Source organism: Oncorhynchus gorbuscha, unplaced genomic scaffold (genome assembly GCF_021184085.1).
Source record: "Oncorhynchus gorbuscha isolate QuinsamMale2020 ecotype Even-year unplaced genomic scaffold, OgorEven_v1.0 Un_scaffold_32:::fragment_2:::debris, whole genome shotgun sequence".
Classification (NCBI taxonomy): Eukaryota; Metazoa; Chordata; class Actinopteri; order Salmoniformes; family Salmonidae; genus Oncorhynchus; species Oncorhynchus gorbuscha.
Genome location: NW_025745181.1, coordinates 64790 through 80027, shown reverse-complemented (window position 1 = coordinate 80027; position 15238 = coordinate 64790). Strand labels below are relative to the sequence as shown.

The window sequence follows — 15238 nt, the reverse complement described above, 5'->3', positions numbered from 1 at the left end:
TGAACTTATATATATTTTTTAAATAATAGTTTCTTTACAATTAATACTTAATTCTTACATATTCCTTAATATAATTTCAGCACTTTCTTTTCTATCAAAATGTCTCTGACAGTACCATTGATTTGTACTGCTGTTAGCGAATGTGTCTCAATAGCATGTCCATTGACCACATTAACTGTGAGAGGATGGTGGAAACCTCCAACGTGGGTGAGACTTAAAAGTATACAAAGAGAAAATCTATAAAGCCCCAGACATACATAGCAGACGCTCAGTTTGTTTTCAAAGAGGTTTATTGAAATAAATATTTGAAATGTTATATAAAGTCAACCATGTATAACTTCTATCACACAATCAAGACCTGGAGCTGCTTCTGTCTTCTAGCTTCCTGTAGTGTCTGATATGAACAGGGTGACATAGGCGATGCACTCCAACATGGTCAGGCTAGAAATGTATTATTATTCATAGTCCCTGGTCTGAAAGCCAACTGTGGCAGAGCTGGCCATAGCCCCCGCACATGTATCCTCCATAACGTTACAGTATCTTGTAACTTTTCAGTGTCCCTTTCTCCCATGACCAGGAAGTACAGTATATGTTACTCTTCCATGACCCGGAAGTATACAGTGTATTACTCTACACAGCCACAAGCACACAGCCCAAAATCAGCTGCCTTCCTTGTACATCCACCCTCTCATTTCTGAAAAGATTCTCAGTGCAGCATGCAAATAAAATGTGCACAATATTAAAGTCGTCTTGTTCATTATCATTATACTCCTCATCGTCATTATTATTAACAATATTATTAACATCTTTATTCACATGGTTAAAATGTCGAACAGACTTTATGTTGTTTCCTCTACAGTTTTTCTGCATTTCAAAGCATGCCAAAGAAATGTCTGCATAGTGCTGGCTATATGGGTGCCAAGAATGTATTCCTTTACAAGATGTTCTTATGTACAAGGGGGGAGGCGGGAAAGAGCAATCCAGTGTAAACTTCACCAAAAACCCCACTGCTCAAAATATCTACAAATTCGGGACCTGTGCCAATGATGCAGAATAATAATTATATAATATACTATAAAGTTGAAAAGAGCTGAAAAGTGCTCTGCCAAATGTGAGAGGTGCCAGAGGCTTGTGTAACAGAGGTGTGTGTGTGTGTGTGTAGGCAAAGAGGATGCGAAGCGAGAGGGTTTACTCCACCCAAAATCTGTCCAAGAAAGTAAGACCACGAAGTGAGGAATTTTTGTTTGGTGGTCAATGAGTGTTGAATTTGGTCAACAAAAAGTTGAATAACTTATTTGCTATGTTAGGCTTAATTGATCAAATAGAAGTTTCGTGATTGGTAGGTTGTTACGAATGCACTGATATCAAACAATTTTGTATGGAAGTTGTTCTTGTTGTTCACGCGTGTATCTTCCCTCTCATTGGCTAGAATGGTCCCACCTGATCTCGCCTCCTCCCGCCTGCCTTCCATCTTTGAGGACATGTATTTCCATTATTATAGCGGTCACTTGACTATCTTGTCAATATAATAGATAATCTTTGGTGTAGGTTGCTAAAATGTGAGATCCATTCACTAAGCCACCATGACACATCCCAGTGGGTGGGCACATTTCACTGGAAGCTAATAACATTTCCTTGTTTGAGCTTTCTATGACAACTTTACATACATTTCAGTATTTTTTGGGGATATGCTGTAGCTATGTTATAAGATAGACAACTTAATCCCCCTAGATCAACACCTAAACCCAGTCAGTCTACATTAGGATGGTGATTTTGAAGAATGCAAAATGTAAATTGCATTCTAAAGTGTTGGGAATATCCTTCAAGACAGAGACAAAAACTATTGTAGATGGTATATAGACATTAGGCAGTTCTGTGATGATTGAAGAACAATATAACATCCTATAGTGTGGGAAGTCTATGTTCTGGGAGGGTTGGCTTGACTGTGAAACTGTACAAAAGGAGACTTTTCACTATCTAAGGAGGCCATTTAAGCTGCCTGAGGTTAAAAGCAGAGTCGATGTGCCGAGACCAAAAGAGCCCTCTTTTCAACTGAGCTTATTTACTGTGTCCAGTTCCATCACTGTGTCCAGTTCCATCACTGTGTCCAGTTCCATCACTGTGTCCAGTTCCATCACTGTGTCCAGTTCCATCACTGTGTCCAGTTCCATCACTGTGTCCAGTTCCATCACTGGACACAGTAAATAAGCTCAGTTGAAAAGAGGGCTCTTTTGGTTTCGGCGCTTCCACTCTGCTTTTAACTTCAGGCAGCTTAAATGGCCTCCTTAGATCAAAAACCACCTCTTTATCAATGTTCCCATTCCATTCAATTCAATGCAGAATACAGTCATTGCTTCCCTTCAGTTGCTTTGGTTCAACACTAAAATGCATTATCCCAAAGCAAAACTCATTCATTATCTGTCTTCCAATTCACTAACACAGGTTTTACTGCACTTTGTACATGCAAAGATATTACTAACAGTGATTAACAGTGAACAGTGCAACTAATAGCGTGTGTGTGTGTGTGTGTGTGTGTGTGTGTGTGTGTGTGTGTGTGTGTGTGTGTGTGTGTGTGTGTGTGTGTGTGTGTGTGTGTGTGTGTGTGTGTGTGTGTGTGTGTGTGTGTGTGTGTGTGTGTGTGTGTGTGTGTGTGTGTGTGTGTGTGTGTGTGTGCCTGCTTGCGTTTCTTAGCCGAAACCTGACACATTTCTTTGCCTTAGTGATTCAGTTTTTTCTAACAAGCTAGATATATATAGTAATTTAATGTTCATTACTCACCACTTCAAAACACTGTTTTGCCTCCTCCAGCTACCTCACCTGCCTCTATTCTTCCCTGTATACAGGTACAATGTGTTTGCACCGTGCAGGATACACACTACACACAAACACTACTCACCACTTTGGGATTCACTTTAACTCTCACTGTTTGAATCTTACTCTGGGAGCTAATAGCTCTCCACCCTTCTCCTTACCCCCTATACCTCATGCCTGCTCTCTACCCCTGCTCTCTACCCCTTCTCAGATCTGATGAGAATATTAGCCTACTGCTCACTGGACACACACGGGTTGAATCATTGTTGTTTCCATGTCGTGTCAACAAAATGACATTCAACCAACATAGATGTTGAATTAATGTCTGTGTCCAGTCGGTGAACACTGACATCAGTGCTAACATCTCTGGTCGGGGTTGATGAAGAGTAAATAATCATTAGAAATAGAATAATAAAGTGCAACTCCTGTCAAACAGTCATATTACTCAAGTAACATCTATAATGGTTGTACTGACATAACATTTGTTAAAACAAACACACACATGTGGGGAGAGGTACCTGTCCACATTTACAACAAAAAAATATGATTTCAATTCCCTCCACCAAATAAGTTTAAACTGTACATCTTCTTTCTGCAAAACGATAAATCATATTTGGTACAATCTACAAAGAACATAAAACGACTAAAACCAATGAATAAATAAGAAGCTCAGACCAGCAAGCGGTTAAATACAATCGTCAGGTTCCCTGCGTATCGCAGGCCGCCATCAACTACCATGTGCAGAGACTCTCCCCAGAGAAAGGACAGGTGGAAGGAGGGAGTGAGACAGGACACCCTATGGTAGTACAGCAACACGGGGAGATGATGGAGGATCTACATTGTAACGTGTGTGGAGTGTGTTCTCACCTGGGGCTGAGTATTGCTGTGTAGTCAGATCCTTGGACGGGTAAATGTGGGTCATTTTCTTCTTCAGGTGTTAGAGGGGGAAACTAAGCCATATGCTTTGTGAACTACCGACAAAAACTAGGGCAAAAAGCTTTGGAACCTGAATCTGATGTTATCAACACAGATATAGGATACAACACTCCTCTCTCTCGCCAGTGTTTGCATATTCAACTGTACAAAGACTCCTCCTCTCTAGCAATCTGTACTGGTAGGGATTTGATATGTTCATCACAGAAGTCATGGCTTTTAAACCCTTCCTCCAACCCCACCCCTGAGGTGCAAACCAGCCAATCCAGTATGCTCTTGGGGCCTTGGCTCCGCCTCCGGGGATACGGACCTTAGGGAAAAGGGGCCAATGATGGGGACAGGACAGGACACCAGAGTTTCTGTTAGGCCAGCTAACACTACAGTCCACCAACCAACCAGTTTTCGGAAGCGTCACGGACATGTTAGATAGAATGTCTGTAAATTTCAGTGCAAGACATAATGGCTACTTATATAATTATTATTGTTTTTTACCCTCCCCATTATGGTAATCCAGTACTGGATACAGCAGTAAAGGGACGTTTCTTAACAGAACCAGTCATGTGACTGAGCGGCCTGTAGTCATCTGTAGGCCAGAATGGACCGGACTGAGTTCAGAAGGGCTGTGCTTCTCTCTCTCTCTCTCTCTCTCTCTCTGGGTTTGGTAACGCTGTGGTAACGTTAGGAGCTGGATAGGGGAAAGGACCCCTGAAAAAGAGAGACATCCCCCCCTCTCCATACAAGGTTTCTCCTCAGGTCAGAGGTTAGAGGTCAGAGGTGAGACACACTCAGTGCCTATAGGTGAGGTTTTAGAGGCTGAAGAGAGAAAAGGGACACCCCCTTATGTGTGTCTGTTTACGCCTGTACTGAGGGAACGGACCCAATGAGATGTGTGACTGGGAAAGAGGGAAAACAAAGCTACCCCTCCTTTCCCTCTCTCTGTCCCTATTCTCCTCACTCCCCCTCACCGCTCCTTAGCTCCCCCCAGGGTCGGAGCTGTGCCTCTGCGGTGTCTGTGAGTCCAGGGGCGTCTGTGGCTCAGGCAGAGAGAGCCTTCGCTGGGTGTCAGGGTCCAGGCCATTCGGTCCTTCCACTGACCCCAACCCTGAACCTGCCTGCATCCCTGACCCCAACCCTGAACCTGCCCGCATCCCTGACCCCAACCCTGAACCTGCCTGCATCCCTGACCCCAACCCTGAACCTGCCCGCATCCCTGACCCCAACCCTGAACCTGCCCGCATCCCTGACCCCAACCCTGAACCTGCCCGCATCCCTGACCCCAACCCTGAACCTGCCCGCATCCTTGACCCCAACCCTGAATCTGCCCGCATCCCTGACTCCAACCCTGCCACGGACCCAGCCCCTAGTTCTAGCTCCAGGCTGCCCAGGTCCAGGTCCAGGTCCAGGATTAAGCTGCCCAGCCCAGTAGTGTCTCGTCGTGTCTCGGTGGGGCTGACCAGAGGCGAGTCCTGGGGGTGCAGCTGATCAGGGCTGCGGAGAGAGTCACACAACTTGCCGGGGAACTCCTCAAAGTCCTGGGGGTGTGAGATCTGGAGGAGAGATGCAGACAAGGAGTGATTCAGAGAAGACCCTTTTGAGTGTGTCTGTATATGTGTGTGTGTGTATGTGTGTGTGTGTGTGGACGCAACTGAGTGTGTGGGCATGTGTATGAGTGCATGTGTGTACGCATGTATACCGGTGTCTACAGGTGTATCTGCATGTACGTGTCTATCTCCTGTGTGTGTGTAGTACCTGTGAGAGGGAAGCCAGTGTCTCAGACTGCACCAGCCTCTCTCCAGGACCAGGGCCAGGGTAGGGTGAGGCCTGAGGGGGAGACGACACAGTGCTGTAGGCTGGGGGCACCAGGGCCATCTGACGCTGTAGTAGTTGCATGATTGCCCCGATGTCTGTCGACATCCTTGTTTCCAGCCTGAAGAGAGAAACACACGCACACGCACACGCACACACACACACACGCATACACATGTCAGAAATGCTGACACCTACCCTGGAGCATCCCCCAAGAATCATTACTGGCCAATCATGTTACAGTAACTCTCCCAAAACAGACACAAACGCAGGCATATAGCCTCAGCCTTCTAGATAATGGAGGTCTTTGACCTCAATGAGCCTTGACAATGGACTGACTGGATAAGACCATAGGGACTAATATAACAGTTACTCCACTGTGGAGGAGAGAAGATGAGGAGAGGAGAGAAAAAGAGGAGAGGAGAAGAGGAGAGGAGGGGAAGATGTCTGTCAGAATCAGACTGATAAATATGAATAATGAGGTAGGGTTACAGAGAGAAGTGTCAGCTGAGTGCAAACACCAGGCCTGGGTACTTCCATTACTCTGACAGGGGACAGACTTGTATCAGACACTGTGGTACAAGACATAATGGAAGCAGATACAGTGGAGTAGCAGACTAGCAGCTCTGCACTATATTCCCATTTGTATATCTTTTATACACTCATTCTAACCATTTTTTCAGAGGGCTATAGCTAACTCTGTCCCTGCTCTGGTCCCTGTCTGTGTCCCTGCACTTTCCCTGACCCCGCCTGTCTCTGACCCTGTATGTGTCTGTCTCTGTCCCTGTATATGTCTGTCTCTGTCCCTGTATGTGTATGTCTCTGTCCCTGTATATGTCTGTCTCTGTCCCTGTATATGTCTGTCTCTGTCCCTGTATGTGTCTGTCTCTGTCCCTGTATATGTCTGTCTCTGTCCCTGTATATGTCTGTCTCTGTCCCTGTATATGTCTGTCTCTGTCCCTGTATGTGTATGTCTCTGTCCCTGTATATGTCTGTCTCTGTCCCTGTATGTGTCTGTCTCTGTCCCTGTATATGTCTGTCTCTGTCCCTGTATGTGTCTGTCTCTGTCCCTGTATGTGTCTGTCTCTGTCCCTGTATATGTCTGTCTCTGTCCCTGTATGTGTCTGTCTCTGTCCCTGTATGTGTATGTCTCTGTCCCTGTATATGTCTGTCTCTGTCCCTGTATGTGTATGTCTCTGTTCCTGTCCTTGTATGTCTCTGTATGTCTCTGTCGCTATCCCTGTCGGTCTCTGTCCCTGTCTCTGCGTGTCTCTGTCCCTGTCTGTCTCTGTCTCTGTATGTGTCTGTCCCTGTACTTGTATGTCTCTGTCCCTGTCCTTGTATGTCTCTGTCTCTGTATGTCTCTGTCGCTATCCCTGTCTGTCTCTGTCCCTGTCTCTGTGTGTCTTTGTCCTTGTATGTCTCTGTCCGTCTCTGTATGTCTCTTTCCCTGTATGTCTCTGTCTCTGTCCCTGTATGTCTCTGTCTCTGTCCCTGTATGTCTCTGTCCCTTTCTGTCCCTGTATGTCTCTGTCCCTGTATGTGTCTGTCTCTGTCCCTGTATGTGTATGTCTCTGTCCCTGTATATGTCTGTCTCTGTCCCTGTATGTGTATGTCTCTGTTCCTGTCCTTGTATGTCTCTGTATGTCTCTGTCGCTATCCCTGTCGGTCTCTGTCCCTGTCTCTGCGTGTCTCTGTCCCTGTCTGTCTCTGTCTCTGTATGTGTCTGTCCCTGTACTTGTATGTCTCTGTCCCTGTCCTTGTATGTCTCTGTCTCTGTATGTCTCTGTCGCTATCCCTGTCTGTCTCTGTCCCTGTCTCTGTGTGTCTTTGTCCTTGTATGTCTCTGTCCGTCTCTGTATGTCTCTTTCCCTGTATGTCTCTGTCTCTGTCCCTGTATGTCTCTGTCTCTGTCCCTGTATGTCTCTGTCCCTTTCTGTCCCTGTATGTCTCTGTCCCTGTATGTCTCTGTCTCTGTCCATGTATGTCTCTGTCTCTGTCCCTGTATGTCTCTGTCTCTTTCCCTGTATGTCTCTGTCTCTTTCCCTGTATGTCTCTGTCTCTTTCCCTGTATGTCTCTGTCTCTTTCCCTGTATGTCTCTGTCCATGTATGTCTCTGTCTCTGTCCCTGTATGTCTCTGTATCTTTCCCTGTATGTCTCTGTCTCTGTATGTCTCTTTCCATGTATGTCTCTGTCTCTGTCCCTTTCTGTCCCTGTATGTCTCTGTCTCTGTCCCTGTATGTCTCTGTCTCTGTCCCTGTATGTCTCCGTCTCTGTCCCTGTATGTCTCTGTCTCTTTCCCTGTATGTCTCTGTCCCTTTCTGTCCCTGTATGTCTCTGCCTCTTTCCCTGTATGTCTCTGTCTCTTTCCCTGTATGTCTCTGTCCCTGTATGTCTCTGTCTCTTTCCCTGTATGTCTCTGTCTCTTTCCCTGTATGTCTCTGTCCATTTATGTCTCTGTCTCTGTCCCTGTATGTCTCTGTATCTTTCCCTGTATGTCTCTGTCTCTGTATGTCTCTTTCCATGTATGTCTCTGTCTCTGTCCCTTTCTGTCCCTGTATGTCTCTGTCTCTGTCCCTGTATGTCTCTGTCTCTGTCCCTGTATGTCTCCGTCTCTGTCCCTGTATGTCTCTGTCTCTTTCCCTGTATGTCTCTGTCCCTTTCTGTCCCTGTATGTCTCTGCCTCTTTCCCTGTATGTCTCTGTCTCTTTCCCTGTATGTCTCTGTCCCTGTATGTCTCTGTCTCTTTCCCTGTATGTCTCTGTCTCTTTCCCTGTATGTCTCTGTCCATTTATGTCTCTGTCTCTGTCCCTGTATGTCTCTGTATCTTTCCCTGTATGTCTCTGTCTCTGTCCCTGTATGTCTCTGTCCCTGTATGTCTCTGTCTCTGTATGTCTCTGTCTCTGTCCCTGTATGTCTCTGTCTCTGTCCCTGTATGTCTCTGTCTCTTTCCCTGTATGTCTCTGTCCCTTTCTGTCCCTGTATGTCTCTGCCTCTTTCCCTGTATGTCTCTGTCTCTTTCCCTGTATGTCTCTGTCCCTGTATGTCTCTGTCTCTGTCCCTGTATGTCTCTGTCTCTTTCCCTGTATGTCTCTGTCTCTTTCCCTGTATGTCTCTGTCTCTGTCCCTGTATGTCTCTGTCCCTGTATGTCTCTGTCCCTGTCCGTCTCTGTCCCTGTATGTCTCTGTCTCTTTCCCTGTATGTCTCTGTCTCTGTCCCTGTATGTCTCTGTCTCTTTCCCTGTATGTCTCTGTCTCTTTCCCTGTGTGTCTCTGTCTCTGTCCCTGTATGTCTCTGTCTCAGTCCCTGTATGTCTCTGTCTCTGTATGTCTCTGCCTCTTTCCCTGTATGTCTCTGCCTCTTTCCCTGTATGTCTCTGTCTCTGTCCCTGTATGTCTCTGTCTATTTCCCTGTATGTCTCTGTCCCTTTCTGTCCCTGTATGTCTCTGCCTCTTTCCCTGTATGTCTCTGTCTCTTTCCCTGTATGTCTCTTTCCCTGTATGTCTCTGTCTCTTTCCCTGTATGTCTCTGTCCCTTTCTGTCCCTGTATGTCTCTGTCCCTTTCCCTGTATGTCTCTGTCTCTTTCCCTGTATGTCTCTGTCTCTTTCAATGTATGTCTCTGTCCCTTTCTGTCCCTGTATGTCTCTGCCTCTTTCCCTGTATGTCTCTGTCTCTTTCCCTGTATGTCTCTGTCTCTTTCTGTCCCTGTATGTCTGTCTCTTTCCCTGTATGTCTCTGTATCTTTCCCTGTATGTCTCTGTCTCTGTCCCTGTATGTCTCTTTCCATGTATGTCTCTGTCTCTGTCCCTTTCTGTCCCTGTATGTCTCTGTCTCTGTCCCTGTATGTCTCTGTCTCTGTCCCTGTATGTCTCTGTCTCTGTCCCTGTATGTCTCTGTCTCTGTCCCTGTATGTCTCTGTCTCTTTCTGTCCCTGTATGTCTCTGTCCCTTTCTGTCCCTGTATGTCTCTGTTCCTTTCTGTCCCTGTATGTCTCTGTACCTTTCTGTCCCTGTATGTCTCTGTCCCTTTCCCTGTATGTCTCTGTCTCTTTCCCTTTATGTCTCTGTCTCTTTCCCTGTATGTCTCTGTCCCTTTCTGTCCCTGTATGTCTCTGCCTCTTTCCCTGTATGTCTCTGTCTCTTTCCCTGTATGTCTCTGTCTCTTTCCCTGTATGTCTCTGTCTCTTTCCCTGTGTGTCTCTGTCTCTGTCCCTGTATGTCTCTGTCTCAGTCCCTGTATGTCTCTGTCTCTGTATGTCTCTGCCTCTTTCCCTGTATGTCTCTGCCTCTTTCCCTGTATGTCTCTGTCTCTGTCCCTGTATGTCTCTGTCCCTGTATGTCTCTGTCTATTTCCCTGTATGTCTCTGTCTCTTTCCCTGTATGTCTCTTTCCCTGTATGTCTCTGTCTCTTTCCCTGTATGTCTCTGTCCCTTTCTGTCCCTGTATGTCTCTGTCCCTTTCCCTGTATGTCTCTGTCTCTTTCCCTGTATGTCTCTGTCCCTTTCTGTCCCTGTATGTCTCTGCCTCTTTCCCTGTATGTCTCTGTCTCTTTCCCTGTATGTCTCTGTCTGTCCCTGTATGTCTCTGTCTCTTTCCCTGTATGTCTCTGTATCTTTCCCTGTATGTCTCTGTCTCTGTCCCTGTATGTCTCTTTCCATGTATGTCTCTGTCTCTGTCCCTTTCTGTCCCTGTATGTCTCTGTCTCTGTCCCTGTATGTCTCTGTCTCTGTCCCTGTATGTCTCTGTCTCTGTCCCTGTATGTCTCTGTCTCTGTCCCTGTATGTCTCTGTTTCTTTCTGTCCCTGTATGTCTCTGTCCCTTTCTGTCCCTGTATGTCTCTGTCCCTTTCCCTGTATGTCTCTGTCTCTTTCCCTGTATGTCTCTGTCCCTTTCTGTCCCTGTATGTCTCTGCCTCTTTCCCTGTATGTCTCTGTCTCTTTCTGTCCCTGTATGTCTCTGTCTCTTTCCCTGTATGTCTCTGTATCTTTCCCTGTATGTCTCTGTCTCTGTCCCTGTATGTCTCTTTCCATGTATGTCTATGTCTCTGTCCCTTTCTGTCCCTGTATGTCTCTGTCTCTGTCCCTGTATGTCTCTGTCTCTGTCCCTGTATGTCTCTGTCTCAGTCCCTGTATGTCTCTGTATGTCTCTGCCTCTTTCCCTGTATGTCTCTGCCTCTTTCCCTGTATGTCTCTGTCTCTGTCCCTGTATGTCTCTGTCTCTGTCCCTGTATGTCCCTGTATGTCTCTGTCCCTTTCTGTCCCTGTATGTCTCTGTCCCTTTCTGTCCCTGTATGTCTCTGTCCCTTTCCCTGTATGTCTCTGTCTCTTTCCCTGTATGTCTCTGTCTCTTTCCCTGTATGTCTCTGTCCCTTTCTGTCCCTGTATGTCTCTGCCTCTTTCCCTGTATGTCTCTGTCTCTTTCCCTGTATGTCTCTGTCTCTTTCCCTGTATGTCTCTGTCTCTTTCCCTGTGTGTCTCTGTCTCTGTCCCTGTATGTCTCTGTCTCAGTCCCTGTATGTCTCTGTCTCTGTATGTCTCTGCCTCTTTCCCTGTATGTCTCTGCCTCTTTCCCTGTATGTCTCTGTCTCTGTCCCTGTATGTCTCTGTCTCTGTCCCTGTATGTCTCTGTCTATTTCCCTGTATGTCTCTGTCCCTTTCTGTCCCTGTATGTCTCTGCCTCTTTCCCTGTATGTCTCTGTCTCTTTCCCTGTATGTCTCTTTCCCTGTATGTCTCTGTCTCTTTCCCTGTATGTCTCTGTCCCTTTCTGTCCCTGTATGTCTCTGTCCCTTTCTGTCCCTGTATGTCTCTGTCTCTTTCCCTGTATGTCTCTGTCTCTTTCCCTGTATGTCTCTGTCCCTTTCTGTCCCTGTATGTCTCTGCCTCTTTCCCTGTATGTCTCTGTCTCTTTCCCTGTCTGTCCCTGTATGTCTCTGTCTCTTTCCCTGTATGTCTCTGTATCTTTCCCTGTATGTCTCTGTCTCTTTCCATGTATGTCTCTGTCCCTTTCTGTCCCTGTATGTCTCTGTCTCTGTCCCTGTATGTCTCTGTCTCTGTCCCTGTATGTCTCTGTCTCTGTCCCTGTATGTCTCTGTCTCTGTCCCTGTATGTCTCTGTCTCTTTCTGTCCCTGTATGTCTCTGTCTCTTTCTGTCCCTGTATGTCTCTGTCCCTTTCTGTCCCTGTATGTCTCTGTCCCTTTCTGTCCCTGTATGTCTCTGTCCCTTTCCCTGTATGTCTCTGTCTCTTTCCCTGTATGTCTCTGTCCCTTTCTGTCCCTGTATGTCTCTGCCTCTTTCCCTGTATGTCTCTGTCTCTTTCCCTGTATGTCTCTGTCTCTTTCCCTGTATGTCTCTGTCTCTTTCTGTCCCTGTATGTCTCTGTCTCTTTCCCTGTATGTCTCTGTATCTTTCCCTGTATGTCTCTGTCTCTGTCCCTGTATGTCTCTTTCCATGTATGTCTATGTCTCTGTCCCTTTCTGTCCCTGTATGTCTCTGTCTCTGTCCCTGTATGTCTCTGTCTCTGTCCCTGTATGTCTCTGTCTCTGTCCCTGTATGTCTCTGTCTCAGTCCCTGTATGTCTCTGTATGTCTCTGCCTCTTTCCCTGTATGTCTCTGCCTCTTTCCCTGTATGTCTCTGTCTCTGTCCCTGTATGTCTCTGTCTCTGTCCCTGTATGTCTATGTCTATTTCCCTGTATGTCTCTGTCTCTTTCCCTGTATGTCTCTTTCCCTGTATGTCTCTGTCTCTTTCCCTGTATGTCTCTTTCCATGTATGTCTCTGTCTCTGTCCCTTTCTGTCCCTGTATGTCTCTGTCTCTGTCCCTGTATGTCTCTGTCTCAGTCCCTGTATGTCTCTGTATGTCTCTGCCTCTTTCCCTGTATGTCTCTGCCTCTTTCCCTGTATGTCTCTGTCTCTGTCCCTGTATGTCTCTGTCTCTTTCCCTGTATGTCTCTGTCCCTTTCTGTCCCTGTATGTCTCTGCCTCTTTCCCTGTATGTCTCTGTCTCTTTCCCTGTATGTCTCTGTCTCTTTCTGTCCCTGTATGTCTCTGTCTCTTTCCCTGTATGTCTCTGTCCATGTATGTCTCTGTCTCTGTCCCTGTATGTCTCTGTCTCTTTCCCTGTATGTCTCTGTCTCTTTCCCTGTATGTCTCTGTCTCTTTCTGTCCCTGTGTGTCTCTGTCTCTTTCCCTGTATGTCTCTGTCTCTTTCCCTGTATGTCTCTGTCTCTTTCTGTCCCTGTGTGTCTCTGTCTCTTTCCCTGTATGTCTCTGTCTCTTTCCCTGTATGTCTCTGTCTCTTTCCCTGTATGTCTCTGTCTCTTTCCCTGTATGTATCTGTCCCTGTATGTCTCTGTCTCTTTCCCTGTATGTCTCTGTCTCTTTCCCTGTATGTCTCTGTCTCTTTCCCTGTATGTCTCTGTCTCTTTCCCTGTATGTATCTGTCCCTGTATGTCTCTGTCTCTTTCCCTGTATGTCTCTGTCTCTTTCCCTGTATGTCTCTGTCTCTTTCCCTGTATGTCTCTGTCTCTTTCCCTGTATGTCTCTGTCTCTTTCCCTGTATGTCTCTGTCTCTTTCCCTGTATGTCTCTGTCTCTTTCCCTGTATGTCTCTGTCTCTTTCCCTGTATGTCTCTGTCCCTGTATACCTCTTTCCCCGTATTGCTCTGTCCTGTATGTCTCTGTCCCTCTACGCCTCTGTCCCTCTACGCCTCTGTCCCTCTACGCCTCTGTCCCTCTACGCCTCTCTATGTCTTTGTCTCTCTGTCTCTCTATGTCTATGTCTCTGTACCTGTTGAGTTGCTTCTGCAGCAGGTCCAGTCTGTTCTCCAGCTCGGTGCGCTGCCTGCGGCCAATGCTGTTGAGGGGCGTGTTAAGAGGGGGAGGGTAGGGCAGGCTGCAGCGCGGCAGTTCCTGGTACTCACAACTGCCCCGACTCTCACCCCAGAAACTGAAGATGTTGGACACCCCTGAAAATGCTCCTGGTTGTGAAGAGAGGGGAGAGGAAGGAAGGGGTAAAGAACAGGGTGTACTGTTTTACATGAATGTGCCCTAGGGTATGTCTGCTATGGAAGTTAATGAGGTGTGTGTGTGTGTATCGTTTGTTTCTACATTGATGCCCAGACCCACCTGTGAGTGCATTGCAGGTGTTGCCCCCCTTTTGGTCTCCCTCCCCCTCGGGAGTGTCGCTGAAGTTCAGGGTGGTGGCCTGAGCCGGGGACATCTCATGCAGAGCCGAAGGAGGGGCAGGGCATGTGACCACAGACTCCTCCCCTTCATCGCCACTGGAGTGGGAGGACACTGAGCTCAGAGGCCCCTCCCCCTGGTTACTGGCCGCCTCCTTCTGTCTCCGCCGTAGTGGTTTATTGTCTCTCTCCTTTTTAATTTCTCCTGCATCTGCATCATCTGAGAGGACAAGTTGAGTTGCTGATGATAACGACTTTACTGAGGAAGAATGTACTTATTATAACTGTGAAATGTGGATGTCTCCTCTAGCTATGAGTACGTGAATGCACTTATTGTAAGTCGCTCTGGATAAGAGCTTCTGCTAAATGACTAAATTGTAAATGTAAGAAACAAGGACAGATGATGACACACTGCATGGAAATGGAAAACTTTATTTGTGATGAACAACTGAGTGTGCATGGGAGTCATCATTGAGTATTAGGGGTTTTCTTCTGGGCACCACAGAGAAAATAATACGTTTTGCACTCATGAAAAGAGATGAAGGTGTGAAAGGGAATGCGGTGGTTACCCTTCTCTGTCCGGCGCCGGAATGATAGTTTGCGTCTGCGCAGTTTGTTGAATCCTATACAGTCCGAGTTGTCACTTTCTGGAGAGCCAGGAATCATATTGGTCTGCAGGGATTGACAAAGAAAACGGCTCGAAAAATCACAAACTGATGTTAGAGGGCTTATATAGGTCCTCCATAGGGATGCACAATGGAAATAATTCCCAAATTCATTCATTCATTCACCCTTTTTGCATTCAAACGTGAATATTTGAATGTGCGTTTTTATGGCCTTGACCTGTCTTGAGGAAGTTAGGGTCACTCACATCCCGGAGGTTAAAGGTTATCTCCAGGTTCATCCAGAAGTGGTCGGAGAACTCGGGGTACATGTTTAACACCTCCAGGACGTCCTCTCTGTGGATCTTATGGAGGTCACAGTAGGTCAGAGCTCTCACATCGGCGTTAGACTTCCCAGCTCGCCCGTAAAGGTTGATGGGCTCGCCAAATATGTCATTCTTCCCTGTGAGTGAAGAGAGGACACTTCTACATGCACTGAAAAATTCTCATGTTTTACACTGCTATGTTATTACTGGGAAATGGTACATAGCAGTGCTTGTTCAATGAAGTAGCATTTCACCCTTCTCGGCTGCCCAGAGTTTGAAGCTGTATGAGGTATAAATTGGGTCTTTTTTTTGCCCAGTAGATGGCAGTGTTGGCCTATATATTATTTTTTCTTCGGGAGAATTGCCTTTGAAAGTCTGTATATCTTATTTGCCCATCTCTGACCATCATTAGTTTCCCTAGCACATCATATCTGAATATAACAAATTCACTTTGTTCTTCAATTAATTTCCCCTTTGGCTTGGTACATGCTACTCTAGCAACAGTAGACCCTATAGAGTGACAGTAGAGCCTATAGTATTTCATTTGGTAGCCTATACATGCTAGACTAGCTGTAGAAC

At 46.5% G+C, this 15238-nt stretch overlaps 1 protein-coding gene across 1 annotated transcript in view; it reads right to left on the bottom strand.

Annotated features, from left to right (window-relative positions):
- Positions 1-2066: 2066 nt before the first annotated feature.
- LOC124017779 (potassium voltage-gated channel subfamily H member 2-like) overlaps positions 2067-15238 on the bottom strand; it is a gene marked incomplete at its 3' end in the record, with an annotated part of 29250 nt that continues 16078 nt past the window's right edge. Inside the window, exons 6-12 of the mRNA XM_046332976.1 lie at positions 14603-14796; positions 14301-14403; positions 13676-13951; positions 13338-13527; positions 5494-5671; positions 4943-5291; positions 2067-2191 (exon numbers count right to left, since the gene is read on the bottom strand). Of these exons, the coding sequence (XP_046188932.1) occupies positions 2067-2191; positions 4943-5291; positions 5494-5671; positions 13338-13527; positions 13676-13951; positions 14301-14403; positions 14603-14796 (1415 nt within the window). The remainder of the gene's footprint in view (positions 2192-4942; positions 5292-5493; positions 5672-13337; positions 13528-13675; positions 13952-14300; positions 14404-14602; positions 14797-15238) is intronic.